The following is a 25,807-nucleotide window of genomic DNA, read 5'->3' on the forward strand; positions in this document are numbered from 1 at the left end:
AGAGGTAAGGCACAGGAGATCTGTTTTTGTGCAAGGTTGGGAGGCTAATTACAACCTGTTAAGGGCTCAGTGAGACCCTCACTATATTTTGAGAGGGTCCACTTGTCTCTACAGATATGAGGGCCAAGAGCAGCTACACTGTATGGAAGGGACTTCTTGGTATGGAATAGGTGGCAGCTGTCGAAGTGGAGATATTGCTGGTGGTTGGTAGGTTCGATATGGATGGAGGTACTGACATAATCGTCTTTGAAGTGGAGGTCAACATTGAGGAAGGTGGCTTGCTGGGCTGAGTGGGATCAAGTGAAGTGAATGAGGAGAAGGTTTTTAGGTTTGAAGGAATGTTTTGGAAGGATTCCTCTAGATTGCCTATGAGCAGGTTGGCACGGGCTGGTGCCATGCGGATGCCCGTAGCCGTTCCCTGGATTTGTTCTGCTGGTAATGCCTTTAAAGGAGAAGTAATTGTGGGTGAGGATGTAGTTGGTCATGGTGACTTCAGTTTGGAATCATTGAGCACTGGGAAATTTAGTGTTCAATAGCAGTAAGGCCATAGGCATAAGTGGTGTTAATGTACAGTGAGACGGAATTAATCATGATGACCATTGTTCTGAGTGATATCGGAACAAGAACTGTGGGGAGTTGGTGGAGGAAATTATTGTTGGTATATTTTATGTAGGAGGGTAGGTTGAGGTAATAGGCTGAAGGCGCTGGTCTACAAGAGCAGAGATTCTCTCAGTGGGGGGCACAGTAACTGACCACAATGGGGCAGCCTGGGTAGTTGGATTCATAGAATTCAGGAAGCATGCTGGATTTCTGGAATGGGGTCACTTTGGCAGGGTTTTTAGGAGAACAAATCTGACAGATGGCAGAGTCCTTCTGCCAGGTAATCCTTGTGTTTTGAAACAGTAATGGAGCCTTTGTCAGCATGTAGGATTATAAGGTTTGGATCAGTTTTTAGGTGGTGGAATGTGGTTCTTTCTGCAGATGTAGGGTTAGTTTGCATGTTGAGGGATTTGAGGAATGATGGTGAGGCAAGGTTCAAGGTTAAGAAATTCTGGAAAGTTAACAGGGTATGATTTGGGAGCAGTGGAGGTGGATCACAGTTGGATGGAGGATTGAAATGAGTCAGGCTAGGTTCAACAGTGGTCTTTGGCTGAGTTTGTTGGTACAGTTGGCAGTGAAAAAGTGCTTCCATTATAGATACTGGGAGAAGGAGAGAAAGTCTGGAACAAGTACTGTGTGGCTGAATTTGGGAATGGGGCTAAAGGTGAGACCTTTGGAAAGGACTGATATGTCTGTGTGGCTAAGGCTTTTGGAGTCCCTTCATGCCTCAGTACCAGCAAGGATTGCAACAACTGAATAACATTCTCTGCCATGGTTTCAAGTACCTCTCATTGTGCCCTGAAATGAGAAATGTCCTGCCCAGTATCCTTCCCACCTGCTCCCACGATGGTATTCAGCCGTCCAATGAACCCACACAACATATTCATCTATCCCTACACAATCCCTGCTCCCAACTCCTTACCTCATGGCTCATACCCCTGTAATTGACAGATGCAAGACCTGTTCCGTACATCCTGCCACTTCCACCTACTCTACTCCGGTCATGATCACCACCTATCCCATCAAACACAGGGCTATCTGTGAAACCAGTTGTGTAATCTACAAGCTAAGCTGCAACCACTGTGCTGCGTTCTACATGGGCATGACAAACAACAAGCTGTGTCCGCACGAATGGTCACCAGCAAACTATGGCCAAGAAAAAGTGGGACCGCCCCGTTGCTGAGAATGCCACCCAACAAGATATTCTTCATTTCAGTTACTGCTTCACAGCTTGTGCATTCTGGATCCTTCCCACGAACACCAGATTTTGTGAATTGCACAGGTGAGAAGTTCCCTGCAGTATATCCTATGTTCCAATAACCCTCCTGGCCTCGAGCACCATTAGTCTTTCTCCTTACTCATCTAGCCCCTTCCCTGTTCCCATTCCAGCACTACACCGTCCTCTATTGTGGCATCTCACCCACAGTCTTTTTACTTCATTTTTACCACTGTCCCCCCCCCCCCCCCCCCCCACCTCCTCCTCCATCTAACCTCCTGACTGCATCTCACTGCCCTACCCTCTCTCCACCTCCATCCCTGTATTCTCCCACATGCAGCACTTTACCATCATACACTGCAACCCTGCTATCCCTCTCCCTTTCCACCCCAACCTCCTCCTCAACGCCACCACCCAGCTGCTTCTCCACCATGCACTGCTGCTCACAGTCTGCCCTCAGCAGCCAGATACTGTGGTCATAGGTGTGCGAATTGTATTTGCGTGAGTGAGAGTTGTCTATTTCTGGGGAAACTCACTTTCCGACAGTCTTTTTTGTTGTGTCTATCTGCGACCTAGCATCTAAATTTTACAGCCATGCAAGATGTAAACTGAGTGGACCTTGAAGGCCTCACTATGGCAAATGGGCATACACCCTTTTGTAGGTAACTCCAATGAAGGGCCACCAAAGGAATTGCAAAAAGATTGACCCAGATAGGAAGAACACATGCATAACATACAAAATCAGAAACAAAAAGGGGAAAGCATTGAGGTTGAATGCGGATATAAAAAAAAAAATATTCTACAGGGTTGCATGCTTAATCAAAGTTTGTTCATTCAAAATGCAAGACAGATTATGGTTAACAATCCAGATGATTTTGATACGTATGTGTAAAATGCTACAATGTCTGTTTCTGTCTGAAATGGAATAATTATGGTCTTTCAGGAGATTGGTGACGGATGCTTTGGAATTGCCAAGGTCCTAATGCTCTCTGAAATATGATACATGTGTCGGAGACACAAGATAAATTTAACATCCTATTTGGAGTCGCAAGCTGTAAAAGACAAAAGAATATATATGTACAGTGTGTGGGAGAGGCGGAGAGGCGGAGAGGCGGAGAGGCGGAGAGGCGGAGAGGCGGAGAGGCGGAGAGGCGGAGAGGCGGAGAGGCGGAGAGGCGGAGAGGCGGAGAGGCGGAGAGGCGGAGAGGCGGAGAGGCGGAGAGGCGGAGAGGCGGAGAGGCGGAGAGGCGGAGAGGCGGAGAGGCGGAGAGGCGGAGAGGCGGAGAGGCGGAGAGGCGGAGAGGCGGAGAGGCGGAGAGGCGGAGAGGCGGAGAGGCGGAGAGGCGGAGAGGCGGAGAGGCGGAGAGGCGGAGAGGCGGAGAGGCGGAGAGGCGGAGAGGCGGAGAGGCGGAGAGGCGGAGAGGCGGAGAGGCGGAGAGGCGGAGAGGCGGAGAGGCGGAGAGGCGGAGAGGCGGAGAGGCGGAGAGGCGGAGAGGCGGAGAGGCGGAGAGGCGGAGAGGCGGAGAGGCGGAGAGGCGGAGAGGCGGAGAGGCGGAGAGGCGGAGAGGCGGAGAGGCGGAGAGGCGGAGAGGCGGAGAGGCGGAGAGGCGGAGAGGCGGAGAGGCGGAGAGGCGGAGAGGCGGAGAGGCGGAGAGGCGGAGAGGCGGAGAGGCGGAGAGGCGGAGAGGCGGAGAGGCGGAGAGGCGGAGAGGCGGAGAGGCGGAGAGGCGGAGAGGCGGAGAGGCGGAGAGGCGGAGAGGCGGAGAGGCGGAGAGGCGGAGAGGCGGAGAGGCGGAGAGGCGGAGAGGCGGAGAGGCGGAGAGGCGGAGAGGCGGAGAGGCGGAGAGGCGGAGAGGCGGAGAGGCGGAGAGGCGGAGAGGCGGAGAGGCGGAGAGGCGGAGAGGCGGAGAGGCGGAGAGGCGGAGAGGCGGAGAGGCGGAGAGGCGGAGAGGCGGAGAGGCGGAGAGGCGGAGAGGCGGAGAGGCGGAGAGGCGGAGAGGCGGAGAGGCGGAGAGGCGGAGAGGCGGAGAGGCGGAGAGGCGGAGAGGCGGAGAGGCGGAGAGGCGGAGAGGCGGAGAGGCGGAGAGGCGGAGAGGCGGAGAGGCGGAGAGGCGGAGAGGCGGAGAGGCGGAGAGGCGGAGAGGCGGAGAGGCGGAGAGGCGGAGAGGCGGAGAGGCGGAGAGGCGGAGAGGCGGAGAGGCGGAGAGGCGGAGAGGCGGAGAGGCGGAGAGGCGGAGAGGCGGAGAGGCGGAGAGGCGGAGAGGCGGAGAGGCGGAGAGGCGGAGAGGCGGAGAGGCGGAGAGGCGGAGAGGCGGAGAGGCGGAGAGGCGGAGAGGCGGAGAGGCGGAGAGGCGGAGAGGCGGAGAGGCGGAGAGGCGGAGAGGCGGAGAGGCGGAGAGGCGGAGAGGCGGAGAGGCGGAGAGGCGGAGAGGCGGAGAGGCGGAGAGGCGGAGAGGCGGAGAGGCGGAGAGGCGGAGAGGCGGAGAGGCGGAGAGGCGGAGAGGCGGAGAGGCGGAGAGGCGGAGAGGCGGAGAGGCGGAGAGGCGGAGAGGCGGAGAGGCGGAGAGGCGGAGAGGCGGAGAGGCGGAGAGGCGGAGAGGCGGAGAGGCGGAGAGGCGGAGAGGCGGAGAGGCGGAGAGGCGGAGAGGCGGAGAGGCGGAGAGGCGGAGAGGCGGAGAGGCGGAGAGGCGGAGAGGCGGAGAGGCGGAGAGGCGGAGAGGCGGAGAGGCGGAGAGGCGGAGAGGCGGAGAGGCGGAGAGGCGGAGAGGCGGAGAGGCGGAGAGGCGGAGAGGCGGAGAGGCGGAGAGGCGGAGAGGTTCTTTTTTTAGCGTAAATCGGTTCCACACAGTGCATTGGAATATCTACTAAGTTTCGCTGCCATACAATAATTACTGCCCACTATGGACCTGTGTGGGTCGTTGCACTTCAATTTTAACCACCCGGTTCATGTGACAAATGCATAGGGGGCGTGTGAAGAAGCTGTGGGTTACAGGTTAATGCAAAAATGTAAATGCTTCTACTACAATTTTTTTTTTTTGGGGGGGGGGGCTGGGAATGGGGCGTTTTGGCTCTCATGATGCCTCCTCCTCCTCCTCCTCTCTTCTCTTCTCTTCTCTTCTCTTCTCGGATTCGCGCCTAGGTCGGTGCAACTTACGGTGAAAGGCGGCGGGGCGGCGCTGGCGGCGGCGACTGCGGCGTGCGGCTGGTTGCGGGCTCGGCGCTCGCGGAGAGCCCGCTTGCGGCGCTTGACGTTGCGGCGCACGCAGCACTGCACGGCGAGCAGCACCGCGCAGACGAGCGCCAGCAGGCAGCCGATGTAGACGAGCACGACCAGGTCGCGGCCGCGGTGCGACACCCCGCCCTGGCCCTGGCCCGGGCCCTGCCGCAGCACGCTGCCCGCGATCGTCAGCGACACGCCGCACAGCACACCCAGCACGAACACCACCTGCGCCGAGTTGGCGGTAGTCAGCATCGATGACGAAGGTTTACACTTTTTGTATTACCTACAGTGTTTGACCGGAGCGAAAACGAGACCAGTAGAATTTTGTCCGAAATTTCCTAGCCAAACAATGATAGGCAAATGGACAAATGGGGTACCAGTAGAGTTGTAAAACTGCCTTATGCTACTGTACACTGTCAGAAGCAAGCAAAGATTACGGAAGTTTGCATAGTAGCTTTCGTCGGTTAACGTCGTGCCCACGTTACTCGTACGTTAGGTGGCGTTGGGCGAAAATGGCTATGAGCACTATGGTACTTAACATCTGAGGTCATCAGTCCCCTAGAACTTAGAACTACTTAAAACTAACTAACCTAAGGACATCACACACATCAACGCCCGAGGCAGGATTCGAACCTGCGACCGTAGTGGTCGCGCGGTTCCAGACTGTAGCGCCTAGAACCGCTCGACCACCACGTCCGGCCTGCCGGGCGAGACCTCAAAATGACCGCTTTCTTTGCGTATGCGATCAGTGTCTTACTACTGTGCTCCCTGCCGGCGTTGGATAAGCAGCTGCAGCAGCAAATCGTATACTCCTAGCTCACTCATTTGTTACATAATTTTATTCTTAATTTCTTTACGTGTTTTGTTTTTGGTACTTGCATTGTTTAATTCATAAATTTCGGGCGTATTATAGTAGTAGAGAGTGGTAGCATCGCGTTTTAGTACCTGAATAGTGTAAAATCGCGTAGTCTCCTTCCGCCGCCGAACAGTGTGTCAGCAGTGCGCAAGTAGCAGCATTACTGCATTTACTAGGCAATCTTGTATTTTAATAACCGTTTAAATTTTGTGTCCATTTGTTTGCACTCTCTGTAGATTAGTTCAGACGTTCTTTGCACAATAGTTTTTAGCATAGATAGGGACTGCAAGTGCTGTGTTCGGATGCAGGCTGAGTTGGCATCCCTTCGCTCTCAGCTTCAGGCAGTGTTGGCTTCGGTCACACAGCTTGAGACTGTTGCCAATGGGCATCACTGTGGGGGTCCGGATGGGGGTTTGTCGGGGACGGCCAGCTCGTCCCACACATCCCCCGATCGAACTACGACTGTGGTTGCCCGGGATACTGCCCACATTGAGGCTGATCCCTCACCTGTGGTACAGTAGGAGGTCGTCTCAAGGTGTGGCAGGGGCGAAAGACATTCCGGAGGGCTGAATGGAAGGCCTCTCCAGTTTGTCTGACGAACCGGTTTCAGGCTCTGACTCAGGCTGATACTGATCTTCGGCCTGACATGGCTGCTTGTCCTGTTCCAGAGGTTGCCCCTCAGTCTGCAAGATCCGGGCAGTCGCAGAGGGTGGGCTTACTGGTAGTTGGGAGCTCCAATGTCAGGCGCGTAATGGGGCCCCTTAGGGCTATAGCAGCAAGAGAGGGGAAGAAAACCAATGTGCACTCCGTGTGCATACCAGGGGCAGTCTTTCCAGATGTGGAAAGATGTGTGTCGCTATGGTTCGGAGGAAATCCTCTCTGGCTTCCGGCGGCTATCTGATTTGGTGAAGACTGCCAGTCTCGCTAGCGGGATGAAAGCAGAGCTCACCATCTGCAGCATCGTCGACAGGACTGACTGCGGACCTTTGGTACAGAGCCGAGTGGAGGGTCTGAATCAGAGGCTGAGACGGTTCTGCAGATTCCTCGACTTGCGCCATAGGGTGGTGGGGTTTCGGGTTCCGCTGGATAGGTCAGGAGTCCACTACACGCAACAAGCGGCTACACGGGTAGCAGGGGTTGTGTGGCGTGGACTGGGCGGTTTTTTAAGTTAGATGGCCCCGGGCAAGTACAGAAAGGGCAACAGCCTCAACGGGTGCGGGGCAAAGTCAGGACATGCGGGGACCAAGCAGCAATCGGTATTGTAATTGTAAACTGTCGAAGCTGCGTTGGTAAAGTACCGGAACTTAAAGCGCTGATAGAAAGCACTGAAGCTGAAATCGTTATAGGTACAGAAAGCTGGCTGAAGCCAGAGATAAATTCTGCCGAAATTTTTACAGAGGTACAGACGGTGTTTAGAAAGGATAGATTGCATGCAACCGGTGGCGGAGTGTTCGTCGCTGTTAGTAGTAGTTTATCCTGTAGTGAAGTAGAAGTAGATAGTTCCTGTGAATTATTATGGGTGGAGGTTACACTCAACAACCGAGCTAGGTTAATAATTGGCTCCTTTTACCGACCTCCCGACTCAGCAGCATTAGTGGCAGAACAACTGAGAGAAAATTTGGAATACATTTCACATAAATTTTCTCAGCATGTTATAGTCTTAGGTGGAGATTTGAATTTACCAGATATAGACTGGGACACTCAGATGTTTAGGACAGAGCATCGAATGATATTATACTGAGTGCACTATCCGAAAATTACCTCGAGCAATTAAACAGAGAACCGACTCGTGGAGATAACATCTTGGACCTACCGATAACAAACAGACCCGAACTTTTCGGCTCTGTATGTGCAGAACAGGGAATCAGTGATCATAAGGCCGCTGCAGCATCCCTGAATATGGAAGTTAATAGGAATATAAAAAAAGGGAGGAAGGTTTATCTGTTTAGCAAGAGTAATAGAAGGCAGATTTCAGACTACCTAACAGATTAAAACGAAAATTTCTGTTCCGACTCTGACAATGTTGAGTGTTTATGGAAAAAGTTCAAGGCAATCGTAAAATGCGTTTTAGACAGGTACGTGCCGAGTAAAACTGTGAGGGACGGGAAAAACACACCGTGGTACAACAACAAAGTTAGGAAACTACTGCGAAAGCAAAGAGAGCTTCACTCCAAGTTTAAACGCAGCCAAAACCTCTCAGACAAACAGAAGCTAAACGATGTCTAGGTTAGCGTAAGGAGGGCTGTGCGTGAAGCGTTCAGTGAATTCGAAAGTAAAATTCTATGTACCGACTTGACAGAAAATCCTAGGAAGTTCTGGTCTTACGTTAAATCAGTAAGTGGCTCGAAACAGCATATCCAGACACTCCGGGATGATGATGGCACTGAAACGGAGGATGACACGCGTAAAGCTGAAATACTAAACACCTTTTTCCCAAAGCTGTTTCACAAAGGAAGACCGCACTGCAGTTCCTTCTCTAAATCCTCGCACAAACGAAAGAATGGCTGACATCGAAATAAGTGTCCAAGGAATAGAAAAGCAACTGGAATCACTCAACAGAGGAAAGTCCACTGGACCTGACGGGATACCAGTTCGATTCTACACCGATTACGCGAAAGAACTTGCCCCCCTTCTAACAGCCGTGTACCGCAAGTCTCTAGAGGAACGGAAGGTTCCAAATGATTGGAAAAGAGCACAGGTAGTCCCAGTCTTCAAGAAGGGTCGTCGAGCAGATGCGCAAAACTATAGACCTATATCTCTGACGTCGATCTGTCGTAGAATTTTAGAACATGTTTTTTGCTCGAGTATCATGTCGTTTTTGGAAACCCAGAATCTACTATGTAGGAATCAACATGGATGCCAGAAACAGCGATCGTGTGAGACCCAACTCGCTTTATTTGTTCATAAGACCCACAAAATATTAGATACAGGCTCCCAGGTAGATGCTATTTTTCTTGACTTCCGGAAGACGTTCGATACAGTTCCGCACTGTCGCCTGATAAAGTAAGAGCCTACGGAATATCAGACCAACTGTGTGGCTGGACTGAAGAGTTTTTAGCAAACAGAACACAGCATGTTGTTATCAATGGAGAGACGTCTACAGACGTTAAAGTAACCTCTGGCGTGCCACAGGGGAGTGTTATGGGACCATTGCTTTTCACAATATATATAAATGACCTAGTAGATAGTGTCGGAAGTTCCATGCGGCTTTTCGCGGATGATGCTGTAGTATACAGAGAAGTTGCAGCATTAGAAAATTGTAGCGAAATGCAGGAAGATCTGCAGCGGATAGGCACTTGGTGCAGGGAGTGGCAACTGACCCTTAACATAGACAAATGTAATGTATTGCGAATACATAGAAAGAAGGATCTTTTATTGTATGATTATATGATAGCGCAACGAACACTGGTAGCAGTTACTTCTGTAAAATATCTGGGAGCATGCGTGCGGAACGATTTGAAGTGGAATGATCATATAAAATTAATTGTTGGTAAGGCGGGTACCAGGTTGAGATTCATTGGGAGAGTCCTTAGAAAATGTAGTCCATCAACAAAGGAGGTGGCTTACAAAACACTCGTTCGACCTATACTTGAGTATTGCTCATCAGTGTGGGATCCGTACCAGATCGGGTTGACGGAGGAGAGAGAGAAGATCCAAAGAAGAGCGGCGCGTTTCGTCACAGGGTTATTTGGTAACCGTGATAGCGTTACGGAGATGTTTAACAAACTCAAGTGGCAGACACTGCAAGAGAGGCGCTCTGCATCGCGGTGTAGCTTGCTCGCCAGGTTTCGAGAGGGTGAGGTATCGAATATATTGCTTCCCTCTACTTATACCTCCCGAGGAGATCACGAATGTAAAATTAGAGAGATTAGAGCGCGCACGGAGGCTTTCAGACAGTCGTTCTTCCCGCGAACCATACGCGACTGGAACAGGAAAGGGAGGTAATGACAGTGGCACGTAAAGTGCCCTCCGCCACACACCGTTGTGTGGCTTGCGGAGTATAAATGTAGATTTCCTTAAAAATGGAAAACGGTGAACCGTCTAGAAACTGAGTGAGGATATATATGTAGGGCCATATAAACTACGGAACATTTTTGTTCTACATAGCTATTTTCCTGTCTGTTGCTTAAAAGTAAACGCTATTTATAGTGACTTGAAATTGTAATGTTTAGATTCAGGTTTTATTCGAAAATTATTGATTTGTAGCGCGAAACCGTGTTGTTGTAACAAGAAAAAGGTAAAATAAAAAAACAATCACAAAACAAAAAATTTATCATACATCGCTTCAATACTTTGTCGAACTTATATGAAACATGTTTTTGTTATTCATAAATAACTTTCACATTAATCAAATGATAACAGGAAACTTTTTGCCTTTGACCATGTTTAAGAACGACAATAATTGTACATAATTTTTAATGTGTTTGCCTGTAAACTGTACTTGTATCAGAAGTAATTGCTTCGGTTACATAAAAGCACAGAAGTTACTAGATCAAATAACTTTTATTAGTTATAAAATGCAATTTCTATTCTGTAAGTGTATAAAATACATAATGGACTAACACTGAATGATGTGCGGCTCTAATTACATGCAAAACAACCAACCAACTAAACAAACAACAAAGAGAAGTCGTTGGCCCCAGTTTCTCTTTTATTCATTCACGTTTGTATCTTTCCCTACTAATGCTACCAAAGCCCGCCAGGCTGGCTGCGCGGTCTAACGCGCTGCTTCGCGAGCGGGAAGGCGTGCCGGTCCCCGGCACGAATCCGCCCGGCGGATTATTGTTGAGGTCTCGTGTGCCAGCCAGCCTGTGGATGGCTTTTAAGGCGGTTTTCCATCTGCCTCGGCGAATGCATGCTGGTTCCCTTATTCCGCCTCAGTTACGCTATGTTGGCGATTGCTGCGCAAACATTGTCTTCACGTATGCGTACACCATAATTACTCTACAATGCAAACATTTGGGGCTACACTCGTCTGGAATGAGACGTTCTCGGGGGTCTACTTGGGGCCGAACCGCACAATAACCCTGGGTTCAGTATCTGGCGGCGGTGGGGTGAGTGGACTGCTGTAGCCTGCTGTGTGGTTGTGAACAACTGAGGGCTACAGCGGGGACGAAGCCTCTCTGTCGTTTCTAGGTCCGCAGTTCAATAAATAAATAAATAAATACATACATACAATGCTACCAATACTAAGTCATTTATGTAGCGCGCCGAAACTGCCGAACCGTAGCTTTGGAAGAACTGAACTCTTAGGTATCAAATTCACCAGCATGAGGGGTTTTTTTTTCTCAGAAAATTTTTAACTGTTTGAAAGTAATCAAGGTAATTCACAAAAACTAGTGATTTGAGGGAAAACAAATATTTCAAGAACAGCTGCAAAACAAAGTGTCGAAACGTTCTTCTCTTCAACGACTACCTGTTTCACGCGTAAAAACTGCATTGTTATGATATTTAACTGTCAAACTGGCTCACTTCGAATCGTCCACTAAGTTCACGACATTTCGAGAACAGAAGACGATAGGGAGGCATGTCGTGCTTTCTGAACAAAACTATAGAATAAAAAATTTAGAAAGAACCGTCAGATGTTTGACAAGCGATGTGCCTGAAAGTAAATTAAAGAAACATCCGACAAGCGGTTTAACGCTCTACATGGTTTCGAGCATCATTCAAAGACGCGTTAATTGTTTCTCTATTTTATTTCTTACATATAGACATCACGTCACACACATTTGACCGTTTTTCTTCCATTTTTTGCCCTGTATGATGCCCATTTAATTTACTTTTCGGTGTTTTGAGCACTTAAACTGCCACCCCTTCTGTCAGATTTGTTTGATATATATCATATTTCTCTGCCTTACAAATATGACACGCTGTTAAAACGTGTGGCACGTCAATATCACTGCAAAATGGTTCAAATGGCTCTGAGCACTATGGGAGTTAACATCTGAGGTCATCAGTCCCCTAGAACTTAGAAGTAATTAAACCTAACTAACCTAAGGACATCACACACATCAATGCCCGAGGCAGGATTCGAACCTGCGACCGTAGCGGTCGCGCGGTTTCAGACTGAAGCACCTAGAACCGCTCGGCCACAACGGTCGGCAATATCACTGCAGTTGTACAACTTTTGCGTAGAGGCACCAGTGGTTTGTTTGTGACCTCAGTTTATTCATGTGTCTTTGTAGTTCATCACTTAGGAGTTACGAAATGTAAAGGCACCAAAGAAGCAATTCTGACATTGGGCTTGATAACATACTTTTATAACCCATAATTTATACAAACGGTTTTGTCAGTGGAAAACAAAAAGCCGTTGTCGATGCTCCATGAGTAAGGACGATCGAGACACCGCTGAAGACCCCATTCAATAAGACAGGCCCGTGGAGGATTGCAACAGATAGCAAAATCGTCAACAAAAAGCGAGCCGGAGATGCCCGGCAGGACACAGGGTTAATAGCGATAGCAAAGAGGACGACGCTCAGGACAGAACCCCGAGGCACACAGTTTTCCTGGATCAAGGTGTCCGACAAGGCAGAATCCACATGGACCTTGGAAAGTCAGTCTTAAAAATTCCTCACGGAAACGGGGCAGATGCCCATGGAAGCCCCACGTGTAGAGAGTACAGTCCGCCAGCAGGTGTCGCAGGCTTTCTCCAAATCGAAAAACACGGTCAGTCTGGTATTTCCACAGAAAACCATTCATGATAAGAGTAAACAAAGTGACGAAATGGTCAACTGATGAACGGCGCGCTCGAAATCCACACTGTACAGTGGTTAGTAAATTGCAAGACTCGAGTCACCATACCAGCTGGGCATGAATCTTATGTTCCGTCATCTTGCAAACACAGCTAGTGACAGAAACGAGGCGATAACTAGAAGGAAGTTGTTTGTCCTTGCCGGGCTTAGGTATGGGTATGACAGGAGCTTCACGCCATCGCCTGGGAAACGCACCTTCTGCCCAGATGCGATTGTACATATGAAGGAGAAAGTGCTTGATCACGAAAGAAAGGTTCTGCAATCTCTGAATGTGAATATCGTCTGGCCCCTGGGGCGAAGGATGGGGATTGAAGTGAGAGCATGATCTAGCTCCCCCACAGTAAAGGCGGCATTTTAGCTTTCACAATTCTGAGAAGAGAAACGTATCGCCTCTTCCACTCGTTTCCGATGGAGGAAGGCATGGTGATGGTGGGTGGAACTCTAAATCTCCGCAAAATAGCGGCCCAAGGTGTTGCAGATAGCAATAGGATCCAATATGACACCGTAAGGCCAGAAATTGGGGAATGGACTTCGGTCCTAGAGAGCCGTTGGAGGCTGGCAGACAAGACAGAAGAGGGAGTGGAACTGTTAAAAGAAAATAGGAAACCCAGCTAGCTTTTTTGATGTCCCGAAGAAAGAGACGACATTGTGAACGCAACTGCTTATAAGAAATGCAATTTACCGTCGTAGGATAACAGTTAAAAACGATGAGAGCACCTCTCCGAACGCGAATTGCGTCGCGGCACACCTCAGTCCATCAAGGGCCGCGACACAGTGCGGTGAAGTGGGAGTACGAGGAATGGAACGTTCTGTGGTGGTAAGGATAACGCTTTGAAGATATTTTTCCTGGTCTTCACAACTGGGGAAATGTTCGTCGAAGCTCGCTCCAGTTGGTCCTTATGGGTGTGAATGTAGGTGGGGTATGAATCAGCAAATGGATTGCACACTGGAAATGGTCCCTTGAGTACTTGTCGGAGAGAATGGACCACTCGAGACAATGGGCAAGCTGGGCAGTGCAGAAGAGGAGGTCCAAATGGGAATAGGTGAGCATGGAGTCTGAAAGGAATGTGGGTGCTCGCATTTTAAAGCACATGAGGTGAAATTGATTGAGGTGGTCAGCCAAGAGGGCACCTATCTGACAGATTCTGGGGAAACCCCGAATGGGATGGTGCGTGTTTGTCACCAAGCAGCAGTAATGAGTGAGGGAGTTGCCCAGTAAGCTAGATGAGATCTCCCCTGATGACACTGAATGATGGAGGGATGTAAACAACACGAAGGGGAAAGGCCAAGTGAGGAAGGAAACTGTGGACCGCAACAGCTTGAAGCTGAGTAGTCAGGGATATGGGTTGACTATGAAGGGTCATTTCGGATGAGGAGCATAACTCCCCCATGATGTGGAATGCTTTCCTTGGGAGGGCGGGAGGGGGGGGGGGGGGGAGGTCAAAGCAGACCAGAAAATGTGAGAGCTTAAAGCGGTCGCGAGGATGTAATTTGGTTCCCTGGAGGCAAAGAACAAGCGGGTACTACAATTCCAAGAGCAGCCAGAAGTCCTCTTTGTTGGATCAAAGGCCGCTAATGTTTCATTGGAGGCAATTCATGATAAGAGAAGGGGAGGAGGGGAAAAATGAAAGGGTGTCACCTTGCCAGCCTTCGAAGACACTGCTACATGGTGCACAAGCTGGAGGATCCAGCTCCATTAGCTCTACAGAGGCATCGGAATTATTCTCTTGGTATGCGGAGTCCAGGGCAGAAAAATGGTTGTTTGTGCACACCGGCGACACAGAAGTCGACCGGGTGAGGGTATCACCGCCCACCACCTCTATAACCCACACGCACCACCCACCTCCCCCACCATCTGCACCCTCTGTCCACGTCATCTGTCCCCACACCCTCTGTCTGTTTCCTCCATCCCTGCACTCCCTGTCCATCTTCTTCACCCACTGTCTGTCTTCTGTCTCCTCTCCCCTCTTTTTGTGCACCTCTTCCTCCTGCCTGTCCATCTCCTCTTCCACGTCACACTCTTCATCTCCTTTCTTTCCCTCTCTCTGTCGACTTTCCCCCTCTTCCTCTCTGTCAATCTCCTACCTGCCCAAATTTGTTCATCTCCTGCTCCCCCCCTCCCTCTCTCTGTCCATTTGCTCCTTCCTACCCCACCCGAATCGCAGCCTCTCAGTTCTCTTACCTCCTCCACCCCCCCCCGCCCCCCTCCTGTGCTATACTTCTTTCCAGGTCGTAACTAATACATGTCCTTGATTGAAATCGTTCCAGGGGCTTAGGACGAGCCTTTTATCAATGACTTCGCCCACGTATGCACCTGTCAAATATATTTCCTGTATATTTCAAATATTTCATAGATATTTGTACACATACACCTGTATCTCTGGCGAATTTCGCACTGCAGTTTCATTTCCAAGCAGGGCAATGTTTATGACGTTGTATCCCCTGAATTGGGTGTCATAATGTCACAGTTTTGCTTGTACATTCAGTGATTTGTGTCAATAACGTCTTCAAGGTGTGTCGGGAATATACTTAACAGTAAATAAGTAATAAATTAAAATATCGTCATGTCATATGACAGCTTTACTGCACGAACAGCGTAGTAAGCAATAAACTTTTTTCTTCTATCATTTCGTGGGAATAGTCAGCGAGGAAAAATTTCTAAATAGTTCGAAATTGTGTGTGAAGTTTGTTGCAAAATAGTAAGTGCTCTCATTCTCAAATACCGTTCGTCTGCAGTATGGGTATTCGCGAGTCGTGAGCTGCATTGCTTTTCATCCTCACCCCTTTGATAGGGTCTTACCCCTACAGCGTTTATATCCAGACAGTAAGTGACGTGTACCTAGTATGGTTGAAATCGGTCCAGTGCTCAAGGAGGAGATGCGGAAGATACATACGTGCTACATCCTCTGTTTATATATATATATATATATATATATATATATATATATATATATATATATAGGGTGTTACAAAAAGGCACGGCGAAACTTTCAGGAAACTTTCCTTACACACAAAGAAAGAAAATATGTTATGTGGACATGTGTCCGGAAACGCTTACTTTCCATGTTAGAGCTCATTTTATTACTTCTCTTCAAACCACATTAATCATGGAATGGAAACACACAGCAACAGAACGTACCAGCATGACTTCAAACACTTTGTTACTGGAAATGTTCAAAATGTCCTCCGTTAGCGAGGATACATGCATCCACCCTCCGCCGCATGGAATCCCTGACGCGCTGATGCAGCCCTGGAGAATGGCGTATTGTATCACAGCCGTCCACAATACGAGCACGAAGAGTCTCTACATTTGGTACCGGGGTTGGATAGACAAGAGCTTTCAAATGCCCCCATAAATGAAAGTCAAGAGGGTTGAGGTCAGGAGAGCGTGGAGGCCATGGAATTGGTCCGCCTCTACCAATCCATCGGTCACCGAATCTGTTGTTGAGAAGCGTACGAACACTTCGGCTGAAATGTGCAGGAGCTCCATCGTGCATGAACCACATGTTGTGTCGTACTTGTAAAGGCACATGTTCTAGCAGCACAGGTAGAGTATCCCGTATGAAATCATGATAACGTGCTCCATTGAGCGTAGGTGGACGAAACTAAAATGAGCTCTAACATGGAAATTTAGCGCTTCCGGACACATGTCCACATAACATCTTTTCTTTATTTGTGTGTGAGGAATGTTTCCTGAAAGTCTGGCCGTACCTTTTTGTAACACTTTGTCAAAGAACTTTGAGAGTGCAATACAGGCTTAGGGGAAGTGACGCTGAGTTGACATTCCGTTCAGCGTGAACACACCATTGACGGTAGCGTCACCTGCCGTCACGTTCCGTTCCGTTGAAGTCTAATGTGAATCGGGCTTCAGATAATAGAGAGGCGCGTGGAGCAGCCATCGCGCACTGACCTGCAGGCAGTAGTAGCAGAAGTTCTCGAAGGCGACGCAGTGGCCGCCGCAGCCGTCGAGTGCCGCGGAGCCGCCGTGGAGGCCGGCGCTGCCCGGCGAGCTGGCGGGCGTTGTGGGGCGGTCGCGGTCGGAGGCGGCGCGCGACGACCCGGGGGCGCCGGCGGCGGCCGAGGCGTGCGCCTGCTGCGGGGGCGGCGCGGACGACACGCCGACGTGGCCGTGGCCGTGCGCGCCCGGCGCCAGCAGCGCGCTGCTCGGGCCCAGCACTGCGCAGCACAACGACAGCCCTCACCTCATCTCATTTGATTTCTCGTCACGTCACTTCACACGATAGCACTGTGCCTTCCATGCTAGGAGTGGCTGCCGCAAAGTTTAGAGTATGCGCCGAAAACATTGTTTAAGTAATTTGTTTTTGTTTGATTGCGGGTGATTGTCTGCAGTCATAGTTAAACTACATTTTCGTCTGTCATCTCGGAGCTTCCGTGGCGCAGGGCGAAGACCTGCTCGCTGCCGCGGCCAGAGCCCACGCTTTAGACCGTAGATACTCCAGGGGAAAAATGCTCCTATCGGAGCACTAAAAGTGCGAATATGCTCCTGTTTAAAAGGTTGACTGAAAAGTGGGGCACCAGCTGTCTCTTGCTATCTTCCTCAGCACCTTTAAAAATTTAAGCATGCGAACATACTTGCGACTTTTCCGGACATGCAATTCACATCTCACTCCCACAAGCTCCACTAACAAACTCGCTCACGCCACCCATCACCAATTGCCCATTCTCACTCACTCCAACTCACTGGCATTATTCTGAGTCTCTAGAACTGTCACTGTCTCCTGTCTCACAGCCAGAACCATTTGTTCTGTTGTTGTACTACTTTTACTACTACTACTACTACTACTACTACTACTACTACTACTACACTACTCCTCCCGTCTCCTCTCACTGTCACTGTCACCCTCTTGCTCTCTCTGACTGCTACTATCTCATTCATTCCTTCCCACTGTCACTATCTCTCTTATTCGTTGACGTAGACACCGTATCTCATTACGACTGGCTCTCTCGCACATCCACTTGCCCTCTTTATTCCTCTCTCACTGTATTTTCTCCTTTACTCTTTCCGTAGACCTCTTCTGTCACTGAACTATGCTCCACTGCCATCGTGTCATTCTCTTCCTCTAAAAATGCCATCGTCTTCTTTGATCTTCCTATACCACAACCACTGTCTAATATCTTCCAATATTTATTACTTTCCAGCCTTTCCCATTGCCACTTTGTCCTTTCTCAGTATAAAACAGAGCGAATATTACTGCATGCCAAAATTTTTGGGAAAATTTTTTAAGATGCTGAGGAAGGTAGAGTGAGGCAGTTCGTACACCACTTTTCGCTCAGAGCTTTTATTTTAAACATGAGCATATTCGCCTTTTCTGTATCCAACAGAGGCACTTTTCAGCTGGTTCCCTTATCCACCCTGCTAGAGCACGGCATATCATTCGTATGATAAGAAGTTTATGGATCAGTAAACTTTTGATAGTTAACTTCTTTGAAATCGAAATAACGCAAACTCAAGTTTGCACCTCAACTGGATTTTACGTGCACAAAAATTTTTTTTGCGCTTCGGGAAAACAACCTTGCAGTTCCAGAACCCTTCTGATGATAATAGAGACACTGTACAGCGTATTCCTCCATGTTACTTCACTTCATGAACTATGTTTTCGCCTCACACCGAATTTAACATGTGTATTTCACTTGTACAAGGACGGTAACTTTGAACCTCTGTATCTCGGAAATGAGCAAAGATATGCAGAAAATTTTGAAGATCATTCAAGAATCGGATCTTAGGAAGAATCGTAAAAATTGCTAATATTTGCTGTGTATACCCGTCTTGGAATCCGTGGCTCGGTTTTGGTAGGCGTCTAGATAAATGCCTAGAGAATACACCGTTAAAATTCGAGCAAATTGCTGCGGTTAGTTTGTTTAGATATCCACTGCTGACGGCGAAAAAATCGTGAAACTTGGTTTTTTGGGGGTTTTCTCAGAACCTCCCATGAATTAATTTTTGCCTCCACATGCCAGTTAAGGCTCACTGTAGCCCACGTCTAATCCAAAAAGAACCCACCGATTTGCTGCATCTGTCTAAGCTGGAGGAAGTGTGTAATATTCAAACTTTCACCAACCAACAGAATAGAGGAATGAGCCTCTGAAAAATCCTGTTTTTATGTGAGGCGTTTCAGAACATATCGGTAGTGCATTATGAGGTAACGGGAGAGTTGCGGCGCCCTGAAAATATTCTAAGTTTGGAGTTGGTGTGGCCGCACGGGCCGCTCGGCAGCCGGGGCTCGTCGGCAACCGTGTGGTGCCGAACAGTAGCTGGAGCAAGCGGGGCAGCCCCAGCGCGTGGTCCAGGCCGACCGAGTGGCTGGGAATTCCATGTTGACACTGTGTCGAGAACTGTGCTTTGTGTCGATGAAGGAGATTTGCATGCTGGGTGGGAGTGCCAAAGATGGCGGACTTTGTGAAACCATAATGGCAGACATTTCACAGTTCATGTAGAAATTACTAATAACCAGAGGAATCATGGTTGGTTGGTTGGTTTGTGAGATTAAAGGGACCAGACTGCGACGGTCATGGGTCCCTTTTTCCAAATCCTAAAAACACCCACAGAGAATAAAAACGATGAACAGAATAGAGCACAGACGACACAGAACAAGAGAAACGTAGATAAAGACCAGACAAGAGGAACTAAAATCACACAGAGTGTGACGGTGGTTGGCCGACCATAGGAACAAAAAAAGGAAAAGCCAACCACCGAGAACACATTAAAAACTGAGTTTAAAACCGTAGGCCAAAGGCCAGAATCAACACAAAACAATAAAATAAAACACAAACACTCAGATTAAATGATAAAAACCCCCTGCCCGAATAAAACGTAAAACTAAGCCAGCCATAGCAGGGTCATCAGATAAAAGGACAGGGAGCGTATCAGGCAGCGCAAATGTCTGCCTGACCACAGCTAAAACGGGGGAGGCCAACAAAATGTGGGCCACTGTCAGAGCCGCCCCGCAGCGACATAGAGGAGGGTCCTCCCGGCGCAGTAAATAACTGTGTGTCAGCCGGGAGTGGCCAATGCGGAGCCGACAAAGACGACTAAGTCTCTGCGGTTGGCTCGCATGGATGACTGCCACACAGTCGTCGTCTCCTTAATGGCATGGAGTTTATTGGGCGTGATCCGATCGCGCCATTCAGCGTCCCAAAGCGGAAAAACTCTTCGGCGGAGGACTGCCCGCAAATCAGTCTCTGGGAGGCCAACATCCAGCCTCTTTCGCCAGGCGGTCAAACGCTGCAGCCATCCTGCAAGGAACATTGTTCGGAATGATCCCCTAGAGTTAGCGCATACCCGACATGACCAGCAACCATCGAACCGTCAGTGTAAACAATGCCAGAGCCCTGATACATGGCCAGGATGGAATAAAAGCGGCGGCGGAAGGCCTCTGGAGGGACTGAGTCCTTCGGGCCCTGTGCCAAGTCGAGCCGAAGGCAAGGGCGAGGAACACACCATAGGGGTGTACGCAAAGTGGCCCGGAAAGGAGGTGGAACAATGAAAACCCTAAACCCGGAGAGAAGCTCTTTGACGCGGACTGCGATCGTACAACCTGACTGGGGCCGACGGTCTGGCAGATGGATGACCGATTGCGGGAACAGGAGACGATAGTTTGGATGCCCGGGCAAGCTAAAAACATGGGCAGCATAAGCGGCCAGCAAACGTTGGCGCCGTAACCGCAGGGGAGGGACACCTGCCTCCACTAGTATGCTGTCCACAGGGCTGGTGCAGAAAGCACCAGTGGCAAGTCGTATCCCGCTGTGTAGTATTGGGTCCAGTACCCGCAACACAGATGGGGAAGCGGAGCCATAAGCCAGGCTCCCATAATCCAGACGGGACTGGATTAACGCCTGGTAGTGCCGTAACAAGGTAGATCGGTCGGCGCCCCAGCTGGTGTGGCTCAAGCATCGCAGAGCATTGAGATGCCGCCAACACGCCTGTTTCAGCTGCCGAATATAAGGCAGCCAAGTCAACCGGGCATCAAAAAGTACACCCTAAAACCTGTGGGTCTCCACCACAGCAAGATGTTCGCCGTCGAGAGAAAGCCGTGGCGCAGGATGGACTGTTCGGCGCCGGCAGAAATGCATAACGCGGGTCTTGGCAGCCGAAAACTGAAAACCACGCGCTACAGCCCAAGACTGCGCCTTGCGGATTGCGCCCTGTAGCTGGCGTTCAGCAGCTGCAATGCCAATAGAGCTATAGTAAAGGCGGAAGTCGTCAGCATACAGGGAGGCGGAGACAGAATTTCCCACGGCCGCAGCGAGACCGTTAATGGCTATAAAAAACAGGCAGACACTTAAAACAGAACCCTGTGGCACACCGTTCTCCTGGACGTGGGAGGAACTATATGAGGCCGCGACTTGCACGCGGAAGGTACGATACGACAGAAAATTGCGGATAAAAATCGTCAGAGGACCCCGAAGACCCCATCCATGAAGCATAGAAAGGATGTGATGACGCCACGTCGTATCGTACGCCTTCTGCATGTCGAAAAAGACAGCGACCAGGTGCTGACGGCGGGCAAAGGCAGTACGGATGGCCGACTCCAGGCTCACCAGATTGTCGGTGGCGGAGCGGCCTTTACGGAACCCACCCTGAGATGGAGCCAGAAGGCCCCGAGACTCCAGTACCCAATTCAAGCGCTGGCTCACCATCCGTTCAAGCAACTTGCAAAGAAAGTTGGTGAGGCTAATGGGACGCTAGCTGTCCACCTCCAGAGGGTTCTTTCTAGGTTTCAAAACGGGGATGACAATGCTTTCCCGCCACTGCGACGGAAACTCCCCCTCGACCCAAAGACGGTTGTAAAGGTCGAGGAGGCGCCGCTGGCAGTCCACTGAAAGGTGTTTCAGCATCTGGCAGTGGATGCCATCTGGCCCAGGAGCGGTATCAGGGCAAGCGGCTAGGGCACTGCAAAATTCCCACTCACTGAATGGAGCATTGTAAGATTCTGGGTGGTGGGTGCGAAACGAAAGGCTCCGACGTTCCATCCGCTCTTTAATGGAGCGGAAGGCCAGTGGGTAATTGGAAGAAGCGGAACTAAAAGCAAAATGCTCTGCCAAGCTGTTGGCAATTTCGTCGGAGTCTGTACAAACTGCTCCATTCAGTGAGAGCGCAGGAACGCTGACAGGGGTCCGATAGCCATAGAGGCGTCGGATCTTGGCCCAGAACTGCGATGGAGACACATGGAGGCCAATGGTGGACACATACCGCTCCCAGCACTCCTGCTTGCTTTGGCGGATAAGGCGGCGGGCCCGCGCACGCAGCCGTTTGAAGGTGATGAGGTGTTCAATGCAGGGATGTCGCTTGTGACGCTGTAGCGCCCGCCGGCGATCTTTAATCGCTGCAGCGATCTCAGGCGACCACCAAGGCACAGTCCGCCGCCGAGGGGACCCAGAGGAACGGGGAATGGCAGATTCGGCGGCAGCAACGATGCCTGTGGTGACCGATTGAAACATCGCATCAATGTCATCATTAGAGAGAGGCTCAATAGCGGCAGTGGAGGAGAACAAGTCCCAGTCAGCCTTATTCATAGCCCATCTGCAAGGGCGCCCAGAAGAGTGACGCTGTGGCAGTGACAGAAAGATCGGAAAGTGGTCACTACCACACAGGTCGTCATGCACTCTCCATAGGACAGACGGTAAGATGCTAGGGCTACAGATCGAAAGGTCAATGGCGGAGTATGTGCCATGCGCCACACTGAAGTGTGTGAAGGCACCATCATTTAAAATCGAGAGATCGAGCTGCGACAATAAATGCTCAACGGTGGCGCCTCGACCTATTGCCACTGACCCACCCCACAGAGGGTTATGGGCGTTGAAGTCGCCCAATAGCAAGAAAGGTGGCGGCAATTGGGCTATCAGCGCAGCCAGGACATGCTGCGAGACATCACCATCCGGTGGAAGGTAAAGACTGCAGACGGTAACAGCCTGTGGCGTCCACACCCGAACAGCGACAGCCTCTAAAGGTGTTTGGAGAGGGACAGACTCGCTGTGCAGAGTGTGAAGGACATAAAGGCAGACGCCACCAGACACCCTTTCATATGCTGCCCGGTTCTTATAATAACCCCGATACCCACGGAGGGCGGGGGTCCGCATTGCTGGAAACCAAGTTTCCTGAAGAGCAATGCAGAAGAAAGGGTGAAGGCTGATAAGTTGGCGGAGCTCAGCTAGATGGTGGAAGAAACCGCTGCAGTTCCACTGGAGGATGGTATTGTCCATGGCGGAGAAAGGCGTGACGGGACTGGGAAGGCAGATTACGCCGCTGGGTCACCTGCTGCCTCCAATGGAGCACCCGTGCAAGTGCTATCCATTGCGTCTGAGGGACCGGCGAGATCGAGGTCCTCAGCGGACGCAAGGATCTCCACCTCATCCTCAGACGCAGAGCTTTTAGGTAGCGGTGGAGTAGGTGCCACCGCAGGTGTCTTGGTCTTACGGGTCTTCAAAGTCGTCTTCTCTCGCTGTTCCTTTGGTTGCCGTTGTTGAGAGGGCTTATTGGAGTCAGTCTCTGGGACCGAAGAGGATCGCGAAGCCCGTCGACCAGCGACCTGTGGCCTCTTTAGCCACTGGTTGGTGTCTGCTGTGCCACTGGTAGGAACCTGGGAAGGGAGTGACCCAAGGGATCCCTTCCGAGCGAGAGAAGCCGAAGAAGACTTACGCTTCTCCGGCTTAGAAGTGGGGACTGGTGTCCCCGGTGGTTTAGTGGGTGCTGCTCCCGAGGTAGATGGTGTGGGAGCAACAGCGAGAGAAGGGGCCACCATCGTCAAGGGGGCAGGTGAGGTACTCTGACTCTGAGAGCTAACTGTATGTCTTGCAGCTGAAGGAGCTGGAGTAGGAGTGACAGTAGAGGCATAAGATGACATCATGCACACGGGATGTAGCCGTTCAAATTTCCGCTTAGCCTCAGTGTAGGTCAGTCGGTCCAGGGTCTTATATTCCATGATTTTGCGTTCTTTCTGTAAGATACTGCAGTCCGGCGAGCAAAGTGAATGAGGCTCTCCACAGTTGACACAGACGGGAGGTGGAGCACATGGAGTATCGGGATGAGATGGGCGTCCACAATCTCGACATGTGAGGCTAGACATACAGCGAGAGGACATGTGACCGAACTTTCAGCACTTAAAGCACCGCATCGGGGGAGGGATATAAGGTTTGACGTCACATCGGTAGACCATCACCTTGACCTTCTCTGGTAATGTATCACCTTCGAAGGCCAAGATGAAGGCACCGGTAGCTACCTGATTGTCCCTCGGACCCTGATGAACGCGCCGGACGAAATGTACACCTCGGCGCTCTAAATTGGCGCGCAGCTCGTCATCAGACTGCAAAAGGAGGTCCCGATGGAAAATAATACCCTGGACCATATTTAAGCTCTTATGTGGGGTGATGGTAACGTTAACATCCCCCAACTTGTCACAAGCAAGTAACCTGCGTGACTGGGCAGAGGATGCCGTTTTTATCAAAACTGACCCAGAGCGCATTTTGGACAAGCCCTCCACCTCCCCAAACTTGTCCTCTAAATGCTCTACAAAGAACTGAGGCTTCACGGATAGAAACGAGTCACCATCAGCTCTGGTACATACGAGATACCTGGGCGAATACACGTCACTGTCATTCATTGCCTTTCGTTCCTCCCATGGTGTGGCCAGGGATGGGAACGATTTGGGGTCATAAACGTTAGCTTTAAAATGAGCCCTCGAACGCTTAGAGACTGCTGGTGGCTGGCCACCAGCGAGAGATGATGTGCCACGCTTCATTGCGTGTCATCCACCCTGATGCCACCTACTCCGACCACGGGCCCTCCCCATGGGCGCCACCCAGCCGCAGCAATAGCCATCTGGCAGGATGGCCATTGCCGGGAGTCCTGATGCCCCAGGGAGACGGGCATCTACTCCTTGGCATACGTGGGGAGTTAACGGCGCAGGCATCAGTAGAGCGATCCCTGTGTTGTCAGGGGGCTACAACCAACAGGGTACATGGCGGCCCCACCACAACGGACTGGCTACCGTGCTGGATCTTAGGTGCAAAAATGTCCAAGGTCGTCGTCGCAGTTAAAAGCAACACTGCAGAGTGCAGGGTGGTAATCGCACCCAGGGACGTATCCTCGCCCAAGAGATGGAAAACGAGCGGGACACCATTGCAACGACGAAAAAGCCGGCTAAAGGTCTCAATGCACGACGGATACAGTGCACCATGTAAGGCGCCCTTCCCCAATTGGCTCGCTCTTCGGAATAATTTAGAAAGATGGAGGTCAAACCCGAGAGGGGACCATCACATAAGGCCGAAACATTTGAGACTCCTTTTAGTCGCCTCTTACGACAGGCAGGAATACCGCGGGCCTATTCTAACCCCCGAACCCGCAGGGGGGGAGGAATCATGATACCTCAAAAACAAACATGCACATTACCATTATTTGCACGAAGATTCTGGTGGTGTAATCAGATTTTCAATATCTTTATTAGTTTAAAATTTAGTATCTGACTGTAAATTATCCAACACCCAGCAACGAATTTCCCAAATCTAAATGATTCATCCGATTTTGACGATCCTCATGTCTTTAGAAAGCTATTAGTGTAAACCTAAATTGGTATGAATCACAGGCATGCAAGCGTAATAGTCCATGAGTTATTGGAGGTCAAATTGGCCGATTACTATTGATCGCGTCAGGCCATAAGTACTCCACAGTTACACGAAGAAACGGTAGCAGCATGCTTATAAATAGATTCTAATGGATAGATGCTATTTCTTTGTTTATATCCGTGATATACTATTCATGAAGAAATTGGTCAAATATTTACTGTGTTTTAGGAAGCACAGAGACATTAGGCTACTGGTCTACTTTTGGTTCTAATCCTTTGATGTGTGTATTTCATTCGTTTACGTATTTAATAATGTGTGGTAGAACGTGTTTATGGTCCAGCTGTAGGAATATTTATTTAGTTTCAAGTATTTAAATGTAAATCCAGTATTTCGTATATGCTTAAATATGTGTGTGGGTGAGTTGGCTTGAAGACGTAGCTCGAGCGCTCTAGCCAGTCACAGCGCTCGTGAATGGGGAGACTGGATGGAAGCGGGTTTCCACTTTCCGGAGAGGACTCGGGGAAGTTCTGGCCGTGCGGGGTGCTGAGCAGGACGCCACGGGACGCAACAGAGTGTGCTGGGAG

The 25,807-nt window shown here is 50.2% G+C and overlaps 1 protein-coding gene across 1 annotated transcript in view; it reads right to left on the bottom strand.

Annotated features, from left to right (window-relative positions):
• LOC126456113 (uncharacterized) overlaps positions 1-25,807 on the bottom strand; it is a 605,540-nt gene that overhangs the window by 16,881 nt on the left and 562,852 nt on the right. Inside the window, exons 5-7 of the mRNA XM_050091867.1 lie at positions 16,735-16,820; positions 16,555-16,695; positions 4,971-5,261 (exon numbers count right to left, since the gene is read on the bottom strand). Coding sequence (XP_049947824.1) covers positions 4,971-5,261; positions 16,555-16,695; positions 16,735-16,820 — 518 coding nt within the window. The remainder of the gene's footprint in view (positions 1-4,970; positions 5,262-16,554; positions 16,696-16,734; positions 16,821-25,807) is intronic.

The sequence above is a fragment of the Schistocerca serialis genome, chromosome 2, assembly GCF_023864345.2.
Source record: "Schistocerca serialis cubense isolate TAMUIC-IGC-003099 chromosome 2, iqSchSeri2.2, whole genome shotgun sequence".
Lineage (NCBI taxonomy): Eukaryota > Metazoa > Arthropoda > Insecta > Orthoptera > Acrididae > Schistocerca > Schistocerca serialis.